This window comes from Aulonocara stuartgranti, assembly GCF_965226115.1.
Source record: "Aulonocara stuartgranti genome assembly, chromosome: 6".
NCBI classification, from domain to species: domain Eukaryota; kingdom Metazoa; phylum Chordata; class Actinopteri; order Cichliformes; family Cichlidae; genus Aulonocara; species Aulonocara stuartgranti.
The window spans coordinates 33,769,885-33,793,449 of NC_138944.1; the positions used below are offsets into that span (position 1 = coordinate 33,769,885).

Genomic DNA, 23,565 nt, shown 5'->3' on the forward strand with positions numbered 1-23,565 from the left:
CACAAACATAGCCGCTGCACACTGCAAATCCTGCGCCTCCCACGTGCGTCACCTGTCGGTCGGCACGTCTGGACAGAGACACACCGAACAAGGAGATTTAGCTGGAGGCCATTTTGTGTCCACGCGTTGTTGTCACTGCACTGACCTGAACTCTGAAAGGCTTCAGGAAACTACTGAATCGTTTCAGCTTACTCTGAGTCGACTCATGCACTGCAGTACCTGCTGCAGGGAAGAAGCTTCCTGTTCCCTCAAAACAGCACGATCCCGTTCTCGAACGCTTCATCAGCTGCACGCACGCACGAGTCAAATACCCACTACGTAGCTTGCACATCAGAATCGCAGTGAGGTTCACAGACAGTAAACCGGGTGCTTTAGATTCTCTCAGGAACAAGGAGAAAACTTGCATTGAACTGAAAGTTTAAGGAAATTTGCAGGATACGAGAAAGCATTCGTATAAATCAGCTGCCAGTCAACCTGCCCTTTAAAAACGTTTTTTTTCCAGTTTCTTTAAAGAACAAGTCTGTTTCACATCATTGTTTAGCCATTATCTAGAAAGAAGACTGGTAAGCATGGAAATGGTGCAAGTGTAACTTTAACAGTGGAATAATGAATGTGCATGCAAGTAGTGTCTTAGCAACACACACTCAGTCTCCTTGTTAAATTTACACACCATCACACAGCACCACCAGCCCAGTACAAATACAGTCTTTTGCTGGGTCATTTAGCAGCTGCAGTTGATCAATGAGTTAAAAGTCCAGTAACTGATTCACTCCACACCTATTTACTGTATGTCTCTCTGTGCCTCTCCAGTTCAGTCCTAAGGGAGGGATTAGTAGTATACTGCAGGACTGAACCCCAAGTCATTTAAACCTTGTTTTTCAGATCATATCTGCATAAATTATGATTTTACAAATTGACTGCCATTTGTACAATTTTGCATGGCTGAAACACAAAGAAAACGGCCATTGTCTACATACAGTTGGCCATTGCTATATACTATATACTTGCTATTACTATATATATGCACATACATTTAGAAGCTCTAGCTGTGTAGGTCAGCAAAAAGGGGAACTTCACAGATAAAACCATCTGTTTAAATAAGCTTTGATCCTATAGGATCAAAGCTTATTTGCAATACTTGCAAATACTCTACAAGGACAATAAAGGGTGAGTGGTTCCCTCTGACTCCAACAGTGTCAGGTTGAGAATCCATTCTACCCCCCAGGTACAGGAGCTTCTGCAGCAGGACTGATGGAACCACCAGCTAACACAGCAGCATGCTAAGGAACCTAGCTAGTGTAGCTACACTGTACACTGCTAAGCAGAGGACTGTTTAATGTACTGATTTAATGAAGTGATAAAACTTTATGTTGAGATATGTGTTCAGAGAGAGGCTGTTGGGTGGTTATCACCACCATTCTCGTTAAGTCGACGTAAGTTATGTGCCACACATACACAAGGTATGGCATGCAAACTAACAGTCCTCTTTTCTGACTTAACCCTAACCCTAACCACATGTTTCGACTTGTCACACATACGTTCTGACATTCAGGCTCAGTCACACTGGAGTAAAAACTAAACGGGAGCGTCTTTGCGACGAGGAAACGTTGGTGGTTGACCAATGCTAGCAATTAATTTTTACCCATTTTGTGACCACTTGGAAGCAGTTGGGCAACCAACTGGTCACCCAGAGGATGAGTGTTCAACAAACAATCTCCTTGGATGTATTTTTGTTATATTTCTATTTAAAACTAAGGTTGCCAGGCACCTCTGTCCTTTTTATATCACTGTTTTGCAGAAACTAGGTCACTATTTGTAGCAGAATTTCAGATTTTTTTTGTTCTATGAGGTTAAGACTGCACTCTGAATTTTAGTAGTTAATGTTAAGTCCAACAGATTTGCAATTTTTGCTGATTTATCAGTTAATCCCAGTGTTGTCACAAACAGATTGCCAACTAGACCCCATTAAATCACAAACTGATAGCAGACTGAATCCATCTTACTGCCGTTTTATCTCCAACTTAAAGCACCAAAGTCACTTCAAGGACGGTACGTGACTGCGAGTGGTGGGATGCCTGGTGCCGTCTTTGAAGCAACCATATCAAAGGCAATGAAATATTTGTGCCTTGGTCTCGAACCACTCTTTTGCCTAGTGTGTCTGCATTACACACCTTCCATTTCTAATGCACCTTTAGTTACAGTGTGCAACTGTGCTTCAAAGGAGTGCATTTGATATATGCGCTTCTTTATTTAGCACTGCACAAGAGTGATTGTTCCTTTCGACCTTTACATTATTATAGTGTTATATATTTGTATTAATTTAAATCTAATAAACAGATTAATTTTAATCGTGTCATTTGAAGTATTATTTAAAATGCCACCAATTATGATAATTATCCCGAGACTGAGTAATGTTGTTTATCTGTTTGAGAATGATTTATGAGGCTGATTTAATAACCTAAACCTACAGCTGAACATGTCCAGAAGGCAAAGCCATGGTTTCGTGAACCTAAAGCTAATACATGCAAATGACTAATTATGAATTTATGCAGGCTCATTTTCATCTATACTGTTTCCTCCATGCACGCAAGAGTCAACCTCAGCTGTGAATTATAGTAATGACCACATACTGGCCTCTTTACTTTGTAGAGGTTAACAGAGCTGAAGCACTCAGTGAGGACTGGAGGTACTTACTGCAAGTAAATGTCCATCAATGAATTACTATACTCAGTATGCTGTATTATAAGTATCACTCAATTGTGTCTGAGAGAATTGGCATCTGCTAAATTTATTGCTCTAATTTTCCATCTTCAATCTTAAAGACTTTACCTCAAGTATGGAACTCAAGCATCTATCCTCAGAAAGTATTACTCCCAAACATCTGTAAAAGTACTTTGATGTAAAAGAAAAAGAGCAGTTCTTCTTTGAATACTTGACTTTTAATACTTTAGAATTTTCTTAATAATTCATCTTTTTACAGGTTCTCAAAAGGCCTTCTAATCCTTGTTCATCAGTAGGCGGATGTGGTTTGATCAATTTTCTTTTGCAGTAACCAAACAATGCACCAACAGTCATCAAATTCTTGTTCAAATATTGTCGCTCTGATCGGTGCAAGGAGCACAGCCATTTAGACTCATTCCATCAGTCTGCACAGAAAGGAAACATTTGTTTTCCAGGTCTTTGAAAGCTTAGGCTTTAAAGCTGCTCTCAGATGACCTGCGCACTTAATAAAATGTTCTTGCTGTCGAGGTCTGCCAATCAAACATATCTGATGCATCACATATTCAGTACCTGTAAATTCCCAAACTAACTCACGACCCAGGACACGCTGGAGAGATTATATCTCTCGGCTGGCCTGGGAACGTCTTGGTGTTCCCCCGGATAAGCTGGAGGAGGTGGCTGGGGAGAGGGAGGTCTGGGCCTCTTTGCTTAGGCTGCTGCCCCCGCGACCCGGCCTCGGATAAAGCGGATGAGGATGGATGGATGGACTCACGAAAAATGCATCCAGATGGCAACACGCACACACACATACGATTTACAACAGACCACGAATCATAACGGCAGACAGTGGAGTTTATTACAGCCTTCATAGTGTTGCACCATTATCACTACTGTGAGTTAGACACATCTGCAGTGTGGCTATAAACATCTTCTGCTGACCATGAAGACTTGGTGAATCATAACCTCACACCAGGGGTGTCACTAGGTTTTAAGGACAGGGGGGGCTTAGCCCCCAAGAGATGCACACGACATGAACGAACGTAGTGAATGAGCACAAAATTTCACAAACAGAAAACAAAGACTGAGAAATTGTTTTCCTACTTTTTTGGACAGATTAAACATCCTAGGCCACCAATAGATCTATTGTTTTATTTCAGTCTGCTTTATAATACAGTACAACAAAAAAACAGAGGAAATGTGTTTGCTGCATCAATAACAAGAAAAAAACTGAAAATAAAAAAGTACATTTTTCTGGCTGCAATCACCAGTTACTTGGTGGGTGGAAGCATCAAAGAATGACGTCTGTTTTTAAGAGTGGCAAATCGGTCAATCACTCTGTTGTGACTCAGATGCTGAAGCGTGTCTTTTTCAATAGACATGACTGCAAGACTGTGAAGTCTTTTCTGACCCATTGTTTGACGCAGCCAGGAGTGCAGCCGACGCAGTGCACTAAAGGACCGTTCGTACGAGCAGCTGCTGACAGGCACTGTTAGGGCAACTTGGATGGTTGCCTTCAGAGAGGGAAACATGTCTGAATCAAGGAGGTTGTACACAGACAACATATTTTTGGGTGGACATCCAGCCTCTGTTTTCCGGGTAAGAAAGTTTCTGGCCACCAGAACCTCCTCTTTTTTCAGGTCAAGTCTGTAGTGCTTTGCAAGTTCATTCAAGTGTGGTTCACTCAAGAAGTTCTCAGATTCAGGACTACATGCCTGGACGCCTTTTAGCAGCCCTGCATCTACACTGCAAAATCTTTGATCAAGCTCGCCAACCATCCGATCCACACAAGGGAAAAGTAACTCTCTTTTCAATGTGTCTGAGTTGTTCAATTCAGTGCGTGAACCCACAGTTGCCTCCAGGACAAAATCCTCCATTTTCCTCTGTTTGTGCCTTGTCTTGGCACCTGGTTCAGGGATACTGTGGGTGTTACACAGGGCCTTGGTTTTCTCATACAGCTCTGTAGCAAATGCATCTGAGTGTTTGCCCTTAAGTGTGTCACACACAGCTTGTTTGCAGATAAAAGCTTCTGCCAGGTCTAAAGTCTCTTTCTGCAGGAATTTGTGGAGTCCTTCGGTTACAGACAGAATCGACTGAAACATCAGTAGTGCATAGACTGCTGAGAACTTGTAGAGCTTTGCTCTGAGACCAACAGCTATGGGGGATCCAATTGCAGATAGGCACTCCAAAATGGCAGGCAATGTCTCAAGAACTGCACTGATTGATCGCAACTGACATGCCCAGCGAGTGTTTGAAAGTTGCACAAGCTCAGTTTTTGTCAATCCAAGCTTTGCCTGAGTCTCCATGAACTTATGATGATTGACTAGGGAGGTGCTGAAGAAAGAATACACACACTCCAACAAGCTGAAAAGCTCCACAGCCTCTGGGACAGCCTTGCAAGTATTGCACAAAACCAGGTTGAGTTGATGAGCATAACAATGCACATAGATAGCCTCAGGATGGAGCCTTCTAAAATGTGCTTGTACACCTCCAGTGGAGCCACTCATAACGGCTGCACCATCATATGTTTGTGCTTGTGAGGTAGTCACACTCGAACGTCAAGGAAGGTGGTAGGGAAGCAGACTATGCAGACATTTTGGGTTTCCAAGGTGAGCAATTTATTTGCAGTGAACTTAATTTAATGTATAACTTAACAAAACTTTCCCCAAATCAATTCATTTAACAAAACTCAACATAACATGGCTCTGGTGACACAGCTCACCTCTCCTCTCTCCTGCATCTGGTAGAGACTGGCTTTAAATAGGGCCATCAATTTCCCTCCAATTGCCCAGCCAGTACCACTCACTCAACTGAGGGATCTAAAACTCTACTCAGGTTATCTAAAAACACAAAACCTCTACACACTTCTAATATGCACATTTACACAACTAAATGGCAGTATTAACAAAAGGAAAAACATTCAACAAATCCCTTTAAACATTAACACAAACAAAAGGAAGCATCTCTCTGGAAAAAGAAACCCCTCCACATGGTTTGACCTGATGATGTCATGTGTGACATGATCAGGACTTTAAAATGAGGAAATGCCAAGCGGGCGTTTCCCCACACCTGACACTCATGAAGACTGAAAAGACAAACAGAGTAAGTATGAACAAATGACTTAATCTGTAACATAATAAAGTATAAAGAAACATAACTTAGTATTTGTCTTAATTTGCAGAATGTTTGATTTGCCGGCAACAAAACGCTTACACAAACAAACCCGGGATAGTGAGTGAAGCAATGTTACTTGACAAATAGCAAATCATAGCAAATACATAGAAACAGAATAATGTGTACAATGTGCAAAAAAAAGGTAAACACATATGGGACAAATGGAGAGAATTACAACTGCTTCTCCACTTTGTCACAGTGCTACACACTTAAGCTCTGCAAGACCATAGTTTTGGATCTGCTGCTGAATCTCATTTGCAATGGACTGGGCATCAAATGATTTTATCTCTGCAAGTGCAAGGAAACGCTCCTTCACTGCCCCCTCTGACACGTACCTGACACAAACAGCTAACTGCTCTGCCTTTTTATCCCTTGCCTCATCCACCATGATGGAATAGACTTTAGACTTTGTCATTTCAGATACAATGACACTAGTAACTTCCTGGGCACAACAGTCAATCATGTCATTCTGGGATGATGGTGAGATATACTGTGCATTTGATGGGGGATTATGTTTTTGAAGAAAAGGATCAAACTCCTTCAAAAGCTCCATGCACGCAAGAAAATTCCCTCTGTTTGGGCTGTCTTCACCTTCATCATGACCACGAAAAGGGAGTCCCTGTCTCCCTAACATAGAGGTGACTGCAACAATTCGTCTGAGATACTCTCTTCTTTCGACTATCTCACTCACATTTGCAGTTGCTATCACCTGTGCAACGTTTCCCTGTTTGCTAGTTCCCTGGTAGCTTTTCCATGTAACAACACTGTCCTTATGTGTTTGTGCCATCTCATGCTTGCCAAAGATGACTAAAGCTTTCTTCCAGTTCTTGCAACCGTTACTGACCAAACTATCATGTTTGATGTTTTTGCCAAACACTCTACATGGGAAGCAGAAAGCTGCATTCTGGTTGACTGAATATTCTAACCAGTTGTGCTTTTCAAACCAGCTGTGGTTAAATGCTCGCTTCTGTGTACCAAAAGTATCATGTGGATAGCTCTTCAGCTTCACCTGTCTGGGCCCTGTGTCTTTGTCACCTAAATCAAACCCTGTAGTAGAATGAGTTGCTGCAGCTGCTTCATCATTTTCCCTCTCTTGGCCTGTTTGCTCTCCTCTCTCTGTAATAACTTGATCTTCCTCTGCCTCTCGATCTATTTGCTGCAGCTCCTCTGTCTCTCCTTGCTCTCTCTGACTTGAACTTGCCTGTTGACCTTTTTCTCCCTCAGCCACTCCTTCTGCCTCACCCTTCAAGATACATTAAAACATACTGAATTGTAATGTAAATTGCTAATATCATGACTTCTGCTCCCGCTCCACAGTAATTTGTTGCTCCACTTTCTAACCTTGACTCTCCTAAATAAAAGCTCAAGTTAAACAGGTCTTATATGTTGTACCGTGACTGAAATGTTTCATATTTCATATCCATATTGAGTCCCATAAAATTCTAATCAGACTGTCTCCATCACAAATGACTCCATCCTTTGACTCACCTCTCCAGCAGACGTCTCTCCCCTCTGCCTCTCTGTGCTCCTCTGCCCTGACTCCTACAGGTTAATGGGGATGGAGTGATTATTATTATTTCCACTGATGATAACCATACCTGAATGAGCTCAGCTGGATTTTTCAGAGCTAAAACGAGTGACAGAAATTAACATTATGCTAACAATTTAACTTAGTGCGCTAGCCAGGTTTTTATTTACAAAATGGGGAGCACCTGGTTCATTATTTACATGGGACTCTCTGCTGTTAGCTGGAGCTAACTAATTGTTACTACCAGCCAGTGATGAAGACTTACTTTCTTGAAAAACTTGCGTATATCCATGATTTCTTGCCGTTTGCCACATGCACGCTAGTGTTTCTGCAGGTGTATACGAGCGGAGTGTAAAGTAGCAGTGAAAACGAGGACTGGATTTTCAGTCATGTGGATGTCCCCTGTGAACAACTGGAAGGGATTGGATAACGAAGCACTGACGCTACCTTAACAATGTAAAGCGAAAGGGACCAACCGAGTTATGATCATATTTGTGTGAATAGCGACAGGTTTATATTATTATTTCTTTAAACTCATATTCCTGCATCTTTATATTGAATTTGTCTGCAAGTTCTGTAAAAAAAAAAATCGAATAAGTTAAAAAAAAACAAAAAAAAACAAAAAAAAAACCACCAAATTATTTAGGGGGGCTTAAGAATATTTTAGGGAGGCTTCAGCACCCCTAAAATAGGCCTAACGACGCCACTGCCTCACACCTTGTTCTTTGTGCATCTGCATGTCTCTCAGTTAATATCTTTCTATTTTTATGAAGCATATAGTTAGTGCTGATCAGGTGACTCTGAGTCCTCCTTTAGTTATGCTGTAATAGGCCTAGGCTGCTGGGCCTTCCCATGATGCATGATGCATTCTTCACTCACCTTTTCTCACTCTCTGTGTGTTAATAGCCCACTCTGTACTTAATCATTAGTTAGCTCTCTTCCACAGCATGTCTTTTGTCCTGTCTTCCTCCCATTAGCCTGAACCAGACACAGCAGATGGCTGCCGCTCCCCAAGCCTGGTTGTGCTGGAGGTTTCTTCCTGTTAAAAGGGAGTTTTTCCTTTCTACTGTTGCCAAGTGCTTGCTCAAAAAGGGTCATCTGATTATTTGAATTTCCTCTGTATTATTGTGCGATTTTACCTTATAATATAAAGCACCTTGAAGTGAATGTTCATACACTCTGTAAAAAGAATTGAGAGGAATAATAACTGGAGTGTCCATGAGTCGTAGTGTCATGTTCAGGTGCTTTGCTCATCTTCACTGACAAACGTAAACCCTGTAATTCAATTGCTGCTCAAAGCATATCAAATCTGTCATGTTTTAATATACCTCAGTCATAAAAGTGACATTTGAAGTAAGCCAAACCAACTTTGTGTCACCATGTGGCCTAATGCTGAGTGAAGTGCAACAGGATCTGGCACTGTGACTGCTATCGTAGTGTTCATTCACACTTCAGTGTCTGCCAGGTTGTGCAAAAAGTGGCCTCGGTGGTTTGTGTCCTGGATTGTATCCCGCAGTAGTGCATCTGCATCCAGGCAACATAAATATCATTCTAGTGCATCATAGTACTGTTTCCTGTATTAGTTAAGAGCCTAAACAAACACAAATGACTTACTTCTAAATGTTACATTTCAACAGGTAGGAGGATTGGTAGCTCATATCTACTGACGTCAAGTTTCGACAGTGTTTGTATATGTGTGTGTGTCTGTGTGTAAGACTGAGTCGTTGTACTTAACACATTGCTTAACCTTACAAATTTGACCTCTGAACACCTCTTTAATGAGAAGTGCATGTGTTTGTGCTCTGTAAATGAAGGGCCAACGTCACGACATCACCTCAGGGACTGGCTTCTGTAATTTCTTCTGTATGCAGCCGTCTCTGCCCGGCTGTACACACAAGTCCGAACTGCCAAGCTCTGTACCAAGGCTGCACGTTATTACTCACACAATGAATGTGAGAACACAATTACATAACGTGCATGCGTGCGGGTAACGTTAGTTTGGCTGCGTGTGCGCAATGTGCTTGCGTCTTAAATGTGTGCAAGCAGTCCACGTTTAACTCATATTGCGTGTGCTGTGCTGAGATCAGCTTATTTTACTATCAGGTAATCAATTGACTAATGTATTGTTTACAGGAAAGTGAGACTGTGAACACACACACAGGCATTATGTTTATGAGTCATGTGGCTTAGAGATGACAGCATTGTTACTCCATCAGTTCGACCATATGTTACTACTAATGCAGATTTCTTATCGGCTTTACCCTGTGTTCGTAATGACAGCAGCCCACTCGAGCTGTCGCTCTGCTGTGACTGATGTGGGCAGGGTCACAGGCTCTCGTGACTTCTATCTAATGAGCACATGGATGTTGTAGTATTTTTCCTTCTAACAATAAAGAGTGTTTGCATCGTCACCATGTGACCACAAATACTCTTTGCAAATGTAAATGTAACAGGTTTATATGCACATACATGCACTGCCTGGTCATTCCCTTTGACTCCTGTTGTCTGCAGGATTAGGGAGCAGTCGGCCTGTCAGCACCTCTCCCACCAGGCGTTAAACAGACTGTGTGGAGGTGCCAACAGATCCCCACTACACCACAGTCAGCCTACTATACTGTAAAACAAAGAATGTGACATACTGTTACTGTTACTACTGTAAGAGGCTGGGCTCTTACAATCTGTGACAACACAGATTGTAATACAATGCAAGTCATTCTGGATTATTTAAAATAAAGCCTATAGATCGTTTCGGTGTGGTTTAACAGTCAAGGATTGGCTTACACTACAGAAATAATGCACATGTGCAGGATAGTGCTGCTACTACATCGCTCTGGCACACCTTCCTCTTGTAACACCACAGTCTGCTAACAGCTTTGTCCTGTTGCATAACCCTGTTAGTGAAACACTTCAGCATCCGCAGAACAAACACATGACCGGACACACTGCTGTAGTATTCAAAAGCAATTTTAATGTTAACACTGGAGGCTTTGGATGCCCTGTGACCCCAAACATATCAAAAAAGATTTACAAATATAATGAGGGATTTGATTTGATTCAAAATGTAAATGTATTCAGTCTAAAAACAACAGTCTTTCTTCAAAAATACCCACCAAATTCAAATTACGTTAGTGCTCACTGTCCTCTGCCTGGATATTGTCCTCCATGAAAATTATTACTGATCAGAAATGACTTGTGTATATAATTGTATTGAGACTGAAAAAAAAAGTTTGGTTAAAGGTTGGAATAATTTTAGTATTTGACTATACAGTACATGAAAATATTTTGAATTTTTAAGATTTTACTAATGGATTATGTTCACACATTTATGAACTACATCTGCATGTTTACCAACGCATCATTAGAGGTGGGCAGATTGATCCAAATATTGGTAATAAACACCAGTATTGGTATCGGATCTGATCCTCCCAGTTCAGTATGTAGAACCAGTGGATTTTGCTAAATGAATTCATTTTTTTGCAAATGAAAAAGTATGCCTCAAACATGACAGATGGCTGAACCTTTTTTTGTTGACTCTCACGTCTGTTTTTTGTAAAAGCTGATTTCATTGTGTTGATTGATTATTGCGGAAAGTAAACATTTACAGGGATTTATTGGTCATTAAAATGTGTTTTGGAATTTGGAAAGACGATAATTCATCTTATAAATCATGACATACTGCTGTCTCCTACAAATAAGCTGCCTTTAGAGGTTAAAGATATTGATATTCTTCAAACTTCAATTCTGTGGTAAACAATCAACAGTTAATATGTCAATGAATCGTTTCATTGAGTCCCATATGGAAAAGATATATATAAATCTTTCCCTTGAAAAATTATATAATGAAACTTGTATGTTTTGGATACTTACTAAAACAATATATGAAAGTAATGAGAAAGTGGCCACTTTCATGAGTAAATCATATAAGTAGGGATGGGTATCGTTTAGGTTTTATCCGATACCGGTGCCAAATCGGTACTTTTGAAACGGTGCCGGTGCTTAAACGGTGCTCGAACCGGTGCTTAAAGAAAGGAGAACACAAACTTTGTCCAAAAACCTCTCATGTTCAGCTGGTTTTTTTTTTTTTTGTAAAAAGATAACAATGTTAGCCTTTTCTGCAGCTATGGGGCATATATGGTATCACTCTTGGCTGGAAGCAGTGCTTAATCAATGGAAAAAAAACACAAACTTTGTCCAAAAACCTCTCATGTTCAGCTGTTTCCCACTTTTTCTTTGGTCATTTTAGCCTTTTTGTCCAGGGTGAAGGGAGTATCTGCCATCAAACAAGAAGACAGCCGCATGTAGCTATGATGATGTTTGCTAGTTCACCTTACATGCATTAATGTAATAACGTGGTTAGCCTACTCAACGTAAATTACACTCAAACAACATTAAGCGACTCACGCAGAGAAGAACGGCTTCTGCTGCCATCATCATCCTCATCATTTCTGCTACACTGGCAGGGCTAGGGGCCAGGACTGTATTCTTCGGGTTTTTGGGGGATGTTGCTCCGGGTCCGATAACTGGCAACCCACCCAACGTGCACAGTGTGAGGTCTCGCAGCAAGCTATCAAATACGGCGCATTTCTCGGCTTTTAAAAAAATGCTATGCGTCGCCAGGTGTTTCATCGGATTCGAGGTGCTACCTCCTTTGACAGTATCACAGTATCAGCTTAAAGCACTTGTTGCAGGCTGCTGAGTTTGCATCTTTTGCTGTGAAGTACAGCCAGACTTTTGACCGCTTCGCCTTGGGCATTTTTAATCTGTAGCTCTGCTCTAACAGAACGTACGTACCTGGCCCCGCCTACTATCCTCGGAAACGTAAAATGATTGGCTAGAAGTGTATCACAGCTCAGGAAAAAAAAGCACCGAAATAAAGCACCGAAATGTGCGCTGCTTTTCGGTCTGGTTACTACCGTTTATGTCAGAACCGGTGCCATCATGGCACCGGACACCGGTACCCATCCCTACATATAAGCCTTATATGATTCACCACATGAAGTAGGCATCTTATGCAAGTCTTTTATAAGCTTTTACTATTTCTTTTCCATATGGGGTTTATATGTTTAGATTGTTGTCATATTTCCTTTAACTATTTAATTTTTTTGTATTTATTTATTTACTTTTTTCTTTATTGCTGTGAAGGTTTTGCAAAACTGTCCATTTATTGTTATTATTAGTTTCATTGCCTTATTTAGAACAATGCTTGTGTGTTGTCGTGTCTCTACTACACTTGTGCGTGCGCTCGCTCTTTTGCACGTAGCTGTTTGCTGCGTGTGTGATTGATGCCCCTCCCATGGCGCGGACTGGAGTGTGTGTGTCAGTCCCAGGTGGTGTGAGTGCTCGTAAACAGTCGCTTTGATTGAGAGGCCGTGATGCCTGTGTGACAGCCGGCCTTGTGCTGCCAACAGAGCTCTGCATCACCATAGTTACGCCGTGTCATGTGGCCAAAGATGCCCAGCAATGCCATGAAAGAGGACAAGCAACACTGCTACAAAAAGGAAGTGGACTGACTGCATTAATTGGTTAACACAGAGAAGGTTGGGGTAATATAAACTAAATTAATTAAAATAGTTTTTCTCATTTTAATTTGCTCCATTTGGATCTTGGGCTGTCTTGGGGGGAGTAATGGTGCATGTTTATATAAACATGCCTCTGAGAAAAAGTGGTAAAACCCATGTAAAACATTTGTTCACGGTCATGACAATGACTCAGGTGCTCAAGGACACAGACAGGAAAAACACAATTTCTGGGTTTATCCATCCATCCGTGTTCTCCCACTTATCCACTTTAGGGTCTCGGCAGGGCTGGATCCTATCCCACATGTCATAGGATACACCCTAGATGGGTTGCCAGTCTATCACCGGGCTAACACAGAGAGACAGACAATAATTCAAACTCACGTTCACACCTACAGACAATTCAGAATTACCAATTAACCCAACATGCATGCCCTTAGGCCGTGGGAGGAAGCTGGAGTACCTGGAACCCACGCAGGCACTGGGAGAACACGTAAACGCCACATGGTGGAGTCGAGCCCAGGACCCGCTTCCTGTACTAAACTACTGCACTAATGTTTTTCCAGTTATATTATGTAATCAAAACAACAACAACAAAAAAACAACCAAATAGAACTTAAGCTCTTAAACCCAAATGATTGTATTATTATTTTTTCCTTTTTAATTCTAATGCCAGTTTTCATTAGCTTTTACAAGCCTGTGATAATGGGATGCAGGATTACTAAAAGAAAATGAATAAATAAAAGTCAGCCTGAGGTCACTTGTCGCTTTTCTGTAAGTTAAATTCTTCACTTCACAGAGTTTATGCACGCACAGCAAGTATTTGTAGCCATGCAGCATGGTTATTAACTTCCAATTACAGTTCTCTGTTATGGCGTACAGTTATATAAGTTACACCACAGAATAAGTGTAATTATGCAAGAATGTATAAGTGTGTGCACAATGGCAACATACAAGGTGAGGAGAACACAGAGGCTTCCAGTTTTTGACCAAACAGGTCAGTGTTTTGACTTTCAGCCTGCCAATAAAAATATTAAAAACAATTCTTTTGACCTGGTGCTGAAGAAAAATACAAAATCAGGTCTTTAGCCTAAAATAAACGCTTATCTCCATGGTAACCTAACCCTTACAAGACAGCCTCACAATGACAGAGTCCCTCACTGTCTTTAAACAATCCTTTGCGATACATACATATCCGCACACATAAGCTTACAGGTGTACATAGCGCACAGCCTGTGTTTTTGTCAGTCCAGGCGAGTGCTGCATAGATGGAAATTATTCGACGTGGCAGGGTTTTTAAAGGTTCAGGCGGTTCAGATGGCTTGAGCAGCGAAATGATTTTGAGTGTGATGAAAGCTAAAATTGACGGTGGTACAAACACATACTCGCAGCACACTCTCAGACACTCACACCTCATTCCCAGAAACATATCTGCTGTCACACACACCTCGCTCGCTCTCAAACCCGCCGTGATGGAGATTAATAGCAACATTTAGAGCCTGCTGAGCTCCACCTGTCAAGGCTAGGGCCCCCAGGGCAGCTCCGGTCTGTGCCTACGAACGAGAGACTGTCCCGGGGCAAGATCCATCACGGAAACCCACGACAGGCTGGATCTGTGGAGCCTGCCTCCACAGCTGGACCACCGACACGGGGCCATCCATCCAGAATGACAGGCACGCTGAGCGGATCCAACTGGAGCAGACTCGATAGCTGCTGGATGGAGGAGTGTGGGGGTCCGAGAGGACGAGTAATGGCTGCAAGGATATTAGGAGGCTGCTCCAGGATACTGTGTGCACTTTTACACAAGTGTAAAATACACATATACACAAAAGTAAAGTTGTCATATGTGATATATATAGATTTAAAGATTAATTCTGCCTGTTCCAACTGATTCTACTGTAAGATCCTATAGCCAGATTCGCCTGTCAGGGTTGCCCTACAGGACTTCCATGGACTAATCTAAAGATGGCAGCCCCACTGGGAGAGGACTCCCAGAACATTTTTGTGTCAACTTTTATTGCTGTAATAAATAAGTCATAAGTAAAAAAGTAACCATACGTTACTTGTTACTTTTTTCTTCATAGAACAAACCAGCAGCATCTGCACAGCTGGGCTGTTGTGGCAAATACTTTACACTTGTCACCAGTTTAATATAACTGAACTGGTTAAGAAGTTTTATGTGGTCGTGTAATAGTAAAACATGTCATTTTGACTGATGTGCCAGTTTGTCAAAGCAGCAGCATATCTCAATTTTCTCTGACTCTTTAGGAAGGAACGTCCGTCCATTTTCATACATGCTTTCCTAATTCTGTCACAGGGTGAAAGATGGTGTACACCCTGGAAAGGTCACTAGTCTGTCACAGGGCTAACAGGGCGACAGATACACATTCACACTCACTTTCACACCAACGACCAATTTTGAAGCACAACGATAATCACCTATCGCGCAGGTCTTTGGACTTTGAGAGGAAGTCAGAGAAAACCTATGAAGGGAAAACATGCAAACTCCACCCAGAAAAGGCCCCAGCTGGTTGGTGGATTCAAACCCAGGACCTTCTTCCTGTGTGGTGACCGTGACACCCACTGCACCACTGAGAGGAAACAGCATAAAGCAAAATTGCTGCTTTTTCGGACAGATTTACTAACTAGCTTACAAAATAGCATGCGTTGGGTTCTTAAAAGTTGGGTTGATATCTAGCACAAAAGACGACATTTTTTGGGGGGTTACATTTTCTATAATTCGCGTGTCGGAAATGCCAGTAAGTCTGATTTAAATATTCTCCTCTCTGTATTTTACGTCTTGTGGAACGAACTCTCAGAAACATGAACATCTTTGTGTTTCTGCTTGAAAAATCAGTTGAAATTCAGAATTTTCACTGAAATCTCACGAGCACTCAGCAGCAGGGAGAATTTCATGGTTTCATCCAATAGTTGAGCTATCACGACCGCTTTGTTACGTATTTCAGGATGTCAGTGAGGCAGTTTGAACTGTTTTTGGGAGAGCTGGATCACATTTGAAGAGGCAGAGAAATCATTTCAGAGGGCCTATTGACCTGCAGCAGCGTACAGCTGTGCGTCTAAGGTTTTTACCATCTCCGTTTTGAGCTACGAGCGCGCTTGTTGCCAAATGCAGTGGTCTGATTGGTCAAATCTGTTTATTCACATGTGAAAATTCAGAAAAATCAAGCTTGGTCAGAAAAACATGCCTCCAATTCATCCTATGAAATTTTGAAGTCACTGTAAATGGCTGCAATAAGAACAGAGGAGTTAAAGTATTTTTAATGCACTAAACATTTACACAAGTTTTGCGTGTCCGGTGTGTACAGGCGTGTTTAGACTTCATGTTCTCAACAGGGATTATGGGAAAAAAGTGGGGCATTTTCTTTAAATAAGTTATAAGGCTAAAAATAATTCCAAATAGGTTTTGTTGTCTCTGTTGAGAAGAATTTCCAGTAGTTGGGTGGCTGTGGTTTGACAGCTGCCTTGACCTGTCAGTCACTTCTATTACAGTATCAACAGCAGCACGCCCACAGAGCGCTGCTGGATGCTGACTGTTTGCAGGCCTCTGTGTGGAGACAGAACAACGGTTCTTATTTCTTACACCAGCACTCCTCTTTCAGACATTTTTTAGGATTTGTAGCATTTTATTAAGCAGCTACGTCTTCAACCTTTCCTCTCCTTAGCATGAGTTTGTGTTATTGTAGGAGGGGACAGGTTTACACATTTGCAACATTTTATGGTTCCTGATTATTAATTTCTTGTGAACTACATTGGATGTACTGACCTCAGGGGAAGGACGTATTGTAATTCGGTTCATTTTAAGCTAAGGAGATGACAACAATAGGGCATAATTCTCAGTAAGTGACTTAATATTTGAATGTAGCCTCAACACAAAGGTATTTTTTAGAACTAGTCCTGTGCAATACTGCAAGTCAGTACAGTGCCAATGTTGCAGATACAGATACCAATACAGATGCTGATATTTCTGACCTGTAAAGACAGCTTACATGCAGGAAAGCAGTGTGTCGTGATTTATGGGATGAATCATCAGCAGTTTGCAAAGTCTAAACACATTTTATCGATCACTAAATCACTGTTTTTTTTTTAAATTTTCCACAATAATTAATTAACTCAATAAAGCACACCTTTCAGCTTCTCGTGTATTTTGAACCTGGATTTTTTTGGAGACATGAAAATGAGCACTTTGGGTTAACTTTGGGTTAACTTCTGTGTTAAACATAACCCTAAATATCATCATAAAATATGCAGAAAGCTCTAATCTACAATAATGCCTGAAAAAAATCTAACACCCATAACTTGAGGTGAGTGTTGTGGTGATTTGATGCCGTATAAACAAAACTGAATTAACAACATAGACTTATAAATAACTGTATAGAAAACACTGAGGTAACCACAGTGGAAGTTCAGCCTGTCAGTCTAACAGTTTGCATCATTTCATTTATTTCTGGTTGGAACTCGGAGCCTACAGATCCCAGATCGCACATTATCAGGTGACTTTGGAGTAAATCTGTTTGTAATCATCATTTCCCGCTCCCCATATCAAGTAATGAAGCATCCGATAAAGCAGTGGGTGTTCTTTTGCAGTCGGCCGTCCCTCCCTGCACTGACTCTCTGACTAGTGCTTGATATGAAAGATACATGACTTTTTTGTCCAATCAGATTACTACTGTAATCTGATTACAAGCCATTTGTGCTCTCCATCCACTGATGCACTTACTGGGGCTTTAGATAAAGAGTTGGTCTGCATATTTTTTCTGTGTCAGTAGCTGGATTTTTGTATTCTGGATCCCATGTAATTAGTTACTCCCCTATCCTGGCATATCACTATCTGGGGCTTTAGATAAAGAGGCAGCGTGGAGAGGCTCTGTTGACGATCTAGCACGGCAACGCTACCGGAGCTGTTGGCTATTAGCATAATTAATGTCATCGCCGTAATGCACTCCAATATGGAGACAGAGCCCTGCCTCACGCAGAAAGACACAGGCACTTTTCCATCTGTATACAGAGCAGAGCTTTAAAGCAGAAACATTCACAACTGCAATAACGAACACAAGCTCGACGTGACAGTGCTGCGTGCGATCTTTGGTGTTGTTGTGACGCCAGCGTTTCACCGTGATGACAAAACCTTTAACATTCACTCAGTAGTTTCTACAAATCACTTACATCACGTATCTAGCACTAATGTAAAATCACTGTCACGCTGTGACGTTTTATGTTAAAAGGCGGGCAAGATAGGTTAGATAGAACGTGGGCCTGTGTGTTAAAGATAGCACAGGATGCCTGAGGGGGTGTGACAGCAAACCAGGGCTGCCTGCTCTTTCTATCTCTTGCCCCCCTCCACCACCACCACCTCCGTTTTTCTCTTTCTCAACACCTCCCAATTCTTCCTCTCCTCCCTCTCATTCTCTTCTCTGCACCACACAGCCATAAAGCAACTGTAGCTCTGAAGGCGAAGCACAACAGAGCAAGCTGGATCTCTCTCAGATTCCTCTCTGCTCTTAACCATTTCAAATCTCTGGTGCCAAGGACACAGAGCGAGCCTAGAGTGTGAAAAGTAAAGCCACTTAGCGAGGAAAATAAGCATATCACATGGAGCGAGTTGGCGTGGCCGCGTTCACATCCGCGAACGTGTCGTTGATTTGACACAACTTTTTAAAAATTCGGTGCCAAGTTCTTCGGTTTTTGGCCCTTTTTTTGTACCTACGTTCATAAACCAACCGGCGTTACGTGCAACATTTGTTATCCATGACCCGCGCTCAAAAATGATTGCATAACGTGGACACATGGCCGATCACTCGTAGCTGTTATCACACCTGCACAAAATGAGCCCTTTGTTTAAAATAGAGAAGCTAGCAAGAAGAGTTGTGTGAAATACGCTGCCTTTTGTTTCTGGGCTAAAATTTAAAACAGTGCTCAGGCTGCAGGGTGAAAATATAAATGCTGGAAGGAAAGTACGTTTCACTTTTCATGCAAAACCAAAGATCCGTGTTGTCCAGTGTATTTCTTTTTGCAACAGATGTGTTAGCACCTGAGCGGTGATGGAGGTAGCCATCAGTGGGAAATTCAGTTTGGGTTAACTGAGGCTGTGTTGCCACTGATAAGTGTATTTTTTTTTACATAGACAGCTTATAGAAAGTTTGTTACCTTAATATAGCGACTGAGGTGACTGAGGGTTAGGTTTCAGTTTGGTTCACTGTTGTGCTCTAAACCTTTATCACCCAAGACTCACACAGGACACCAGGACTTATTTTGGTCATTTTGTAATCTCAAAGCTGATTTTTCCATCTGTGGACCTGTGAATGCTTTGAATGCCATGATCCCAAATCTTCTCTTCTATCTGCAACCGTTTGAATTGTGTTTCTAGCGAAATTGCAATATTAAAAAAAGAGCCTAGACCTGATTCTCTGAATGTGGTATAGGACCTTTAAGCGCTTTTCATAACCTGGTTGGTGTTTCGCTGAATGAGCAAGCATTAGCAACTGTTTGTTTCAGTTATTGGGAGCACTGTGCTATTCCTGGGCTAGTGTTCTGTTGAGATCAAGTCGAATTAAAAACCACAGTTACATTTATTGCTGTAGTTTAACTCGTGTAAAACAGACAGACGAAAAAGTGCTACATCTTCCAGGTCTTGGGCACAGGTTACGCTGTTATCTGTAATCTTTCTCATGGCAGACATTTGGAGTCCTCCCAGCAAGGGATGCGCAGGTGTATTAATGATGCATGCTGGTTTACTACCATGGCTTAATGGGACATGTGGTGGAACTAAACCACCTGTGCTTTCCCAAGTTAAAAAAATATCTGTGCAAAACTTCTTTTGATTTAAATCTCTGATTAATCATGAACACGGCCCTTCATGTTTTTGTCCAGCACTAGATGAGCTCATTTACAAAGAGAAAAAGGAAAGATGAGGGTTTTTTTCGTTTACCTTGCACGTGGTCAAAGGATCGACCAAGACATGATGGTGTCTGGCCAGACATGACCTCATCACCTACATACAGAGTCAATACGTGTACAACCAGGAGTCCTACAAAGCTTCAGAGACATAGGAAATATTAAATCATATTTGAAACTGATATTTTAGACAAAACTATAGATATGATGTATTTCCTTTGATTAGTTCTACGCTAAGATTTGACCAGAACTGGACAATTTTGTGAGAGATGTGCCATCAGCTTCTGTTAGATAGGAACAATGACGGTAGTGCTGTTAGTCCAGGATATAAAAACCTGGTTAAAGGATACATTTTTTTTTAGGAAATACAACAATATTGAGCAAAAAAAGTGATGTCAGTGATGTTCTGATGTAATTAAGTTTTGAAAATTAGTGTGTGATGTTGCAGCTTCATCTGCCACCGGATCACCTCTATGAACTTTTTTTTTTTAAAAAAGAAAGAAGTGATGAAGGGATAATTTAAGATGTTCTGGAAAAATAAGGTGAGATTATTGTATGAGATCAGAGTTTAATGCCATGAAGTCAAACAGCAGGAGAGCTGAGAAAGAAGAGAATACAACATGATGTTGTGCCATGGAAAAAAACATTTAAAATTTGATGATCAAGTGAAAGAAGCAGCTGGAGTTGTCATTTTAAGTTTCACTACACGTCTTTTCTATCTTTGCCATGAAACTGAAAAGAAATAAATAATATGAGGACAGAATCTACAGGACTTACTGATAACAAGCTCGTCTTCTAATCATTTCTGTGAGCATGAATAACAAAGGTGTGCGACAGGATCAGGCTTCATGGCTCGACCGGTGTGACAACGTGAGGTCACAATCAGGGAGCGGCGCGTCACAGCATCCTCACTGTCGCACACACACACATATACATGAGTAATAGGTAGGTGCTGATTATGACATCAAACCAGACTCAGCAACATGTCGTTTTCTGTCAGATTTATCACAAAGGTGCTGATTTCAAGGCCCGATTCAACGTGCGAACACCGTGTTGCACACAGAGCTTCTTGCTTTCTATCCCTCCTTCTCCCAAACGCCCGTCCGGGCTAACGTTGAACAGAGCAGTCGTGCAGCCTCGCTGAATCGTGGGAGAAATCCCACAAATGCAGTGAATCTCCGTCACTCGAATCTGTGGGCTTGATATTGCGTGATTTATGATCACGACCGATTGAACATGAATGCCGTATGTAAAGTGTGCGCGTGTGTGTGCGTGACCCTCTGCAGTGCGAGCGTTTGTGTGCATGTGTCAAAGACGCTTTCGCACACAGAGACACTTCACAGCTTTTCCTTTTGTATGATCACAAACTCACACTGCAAACTCGCATATGCTTTCCCCTCTCTCTCCCTCCACCAAAAACCGCTCTTCCTGCACACATCAAAGACACATTCATGCCAGTTTTCTATCCATCTCTGCTCCCAAACACGGCTGTATAGCAGGGTTTTTTTCATTATCCCTTTGCAGCCAGTATTTTGAACACAGCAGTGCACCTCCATAGATTTACAATCAAAAAAGTTAAAACTGACTTTTTTTTCCTTGTTCTGTTTTTTTTTTTAGTAGAATCCCAATAACCCCAGCTCTAAAATAAGCCCTGCTGATGCATCACATTGGTTTCCCCTCTGTGATGCAAGGATTTTGGATTTCGCTCCCCATCTACATCTACAAGACTAGTATGGAGAGCAGGAGGGATTACTGTGATCGCTGAATTGCTCCCCCCACATAGACGTAAGTAAGAAATATGGGTTCATCAGCCTGCCGCGGAGATAAACTTAGCTGTACACCTGGCTGGACCGTGTGTGCCATGTGGAGCCCGCTGTGGCAGTTTGCTAAGTGGGCCAGGCTGCTCTCTGCTGGGACAATTAAAAAGACATTCTGGCCACACTGGCCATGACAGACCATGAGGGCAGCCCCAAAACCGCGGACAAGGATGTGACCATTTGGTAGACAAGCCATCCAAATCACTGCTCAGGAAGAAGCTGCATTCATTTCAACACACAAAGAAGGAATGATGTCACACAGATAGATAGACAGATAGTGTGGGAATGGATGCAGAGTACATACAGAATAGTGTGGGCATGTGAGCCTATGTGTAGGCATGTGAGTGCAACTGCAGGACTGTGTGAATGTGTGTGTGGGCATGCAGGGATCGATCTGCTTGTGTGCCTGTGTGTGGTGTTGTTGGTGTGTATATATATATATATACACACACACACATGTATATACGCATATGTGTGACTTCTACAGCACAGCTCCAGCTCACCTTCCAAGCAGCAGGTCCTCCAGAGGCCCGAGTGCGTCATCACCTCCTCGTTCTTCTTGCTGGTCTCGTTTTCGTTGTTGCTCTTGATCTTGCAGACGCCGCGCGAGTACAGCCAGTAGTCTGTCCCCACGGCGATGGTCATGAGGCTGAAGGCAGCGAAGGCCCCCACCGTGGTCAGCAGCATCTGAACCCCGCGGTCAAACACGCCCATGTTGCCGCATTCCACGAAAGGGGGGCCCCCTTTCCTCTTGATGTACAGGAAGTAAATATTTGTGAGTTTGCGTCGCCACGCCAGCTCGGAAAACGGGGGGTGGGCGGCGTCGGGCGGGCGACGGTGGCGGGGGGCGGCTGGGGGGGCGGGGGAGTTCGGGGAGCTCGGGGGAAATCGTATGGTTGGTTTTTGGGGGGGTTCTTCAAAAGGGTGAAAAAATGAAGGGAAGGGTGAAGCTCTGAGGTGGATTTGTCGCTGTTTGACCCAACAGAGCAAGGGGGGTGAGGGGGGGTCAAACAGACTTTGGCAATGACAGCAGAACCCTCAGCTCTGAAGCTGTTCGAGTCCTCAAACGGCAGTAAGTTGCCCTGCTCTAGAAAAAAAAAAGTCGACCTAAAAACACAGGCTTCAAGCAGATCCCACAAGAGACCTGGTCTGGGATCTAGGCCTACTTTGTTGAGTTGGAAGGCCTCTAAACGTCAAACTCTGAAAAAGGCCCAGATCAGGAGAAGATGGAGGATTCTGCTCAGCTTCTCCGGGGCTGTTTTTAGACCTGATTTGGGCTTTCTGAACCGACTCAAACAGTTACACGTATTACAATCCTCACAGCTTCAACGGTGATGTGATGTGCATGGGAGCGCTTGATTTTTTGTGAAAAATATATATATTTATATATATTTTTTCCACTCACAGAGTCTGTCACACACAGCCTACACTGTCAGTCTCCTGCTCTCTCGCACACACACACACACATAACACACTCGCTCGCAAACTTAAACTTTCACGCACCTGTGCATGGACGAGCACCCGCATGCACGCAGGGTGAATTAATTCATACTGAAGAGGAATGAAGAAACATAGGGGGGTGGGTGGAGTGTTGTTAAGACTAACACAGTTGGCGGCCTGATTTCTTTAAAACACTCCCCGAAGAAGGCAAAGCACAGATCTCTAATTAACGATAACACAATTCAGTGATGGCTAGCTCGGTGTGAACCCAGGTGGATCAGTGAATCATGTCAAGCACTTCTGACGAATCAGGCTGAGCACATGTATTCTGATGGGAGACAGGCAAGACAGACAGGCAGGCAGGGCCCGGGATATGTTAGGGAAATTAGGACTAAATGTACCAAAAGGAATGAGAGGACAGACTCAAACCAGCAGAACCAAGCACTTCACCCACCCCAAC

General features: G+C 42.3%; 1 protein-coding gene across 4 annotated transcripts in view; it reads right to left on the bottom strand.

Moving 5' to 3' along the window:
* The window catches only part of cacng2b (calcium channel, voltage-dependent, gamma subunit 2b), a 71,197-nt gene extending 48,702 nt beyond the window's left edge, over positions 1-22,495 (bottom strand). Inside the window, exons 1-2 of one of the 4 annotated variants that reach the window (XM_082535080.1) lie at positions 7,686-8,041; positions 7,381-7,434 (exon numbers count right to left, since the gene is read on the bottom strand). In XM_082535080.1, the coding sequence (XP_082391206.1) occupies positions 7,381-7,434; positions 7,686-7,734 (103 nt within the window). In that variant the 5' untranslated portion in view covers positions 7,735-8,041. Of the gene's footprint in view, positions 1-7,380; positions 7,435-7,685; positions 8,042-22,168 lie in introns of those variants that run through there. The other 3 variants (XM_082535081.1, XM_082535082.1, XM_082535079.1) reach the window with 3 other exon arrangements.
* Between the last annotated feature and the right edge of the window lie 1,070 nt (positions 22,496-23,565).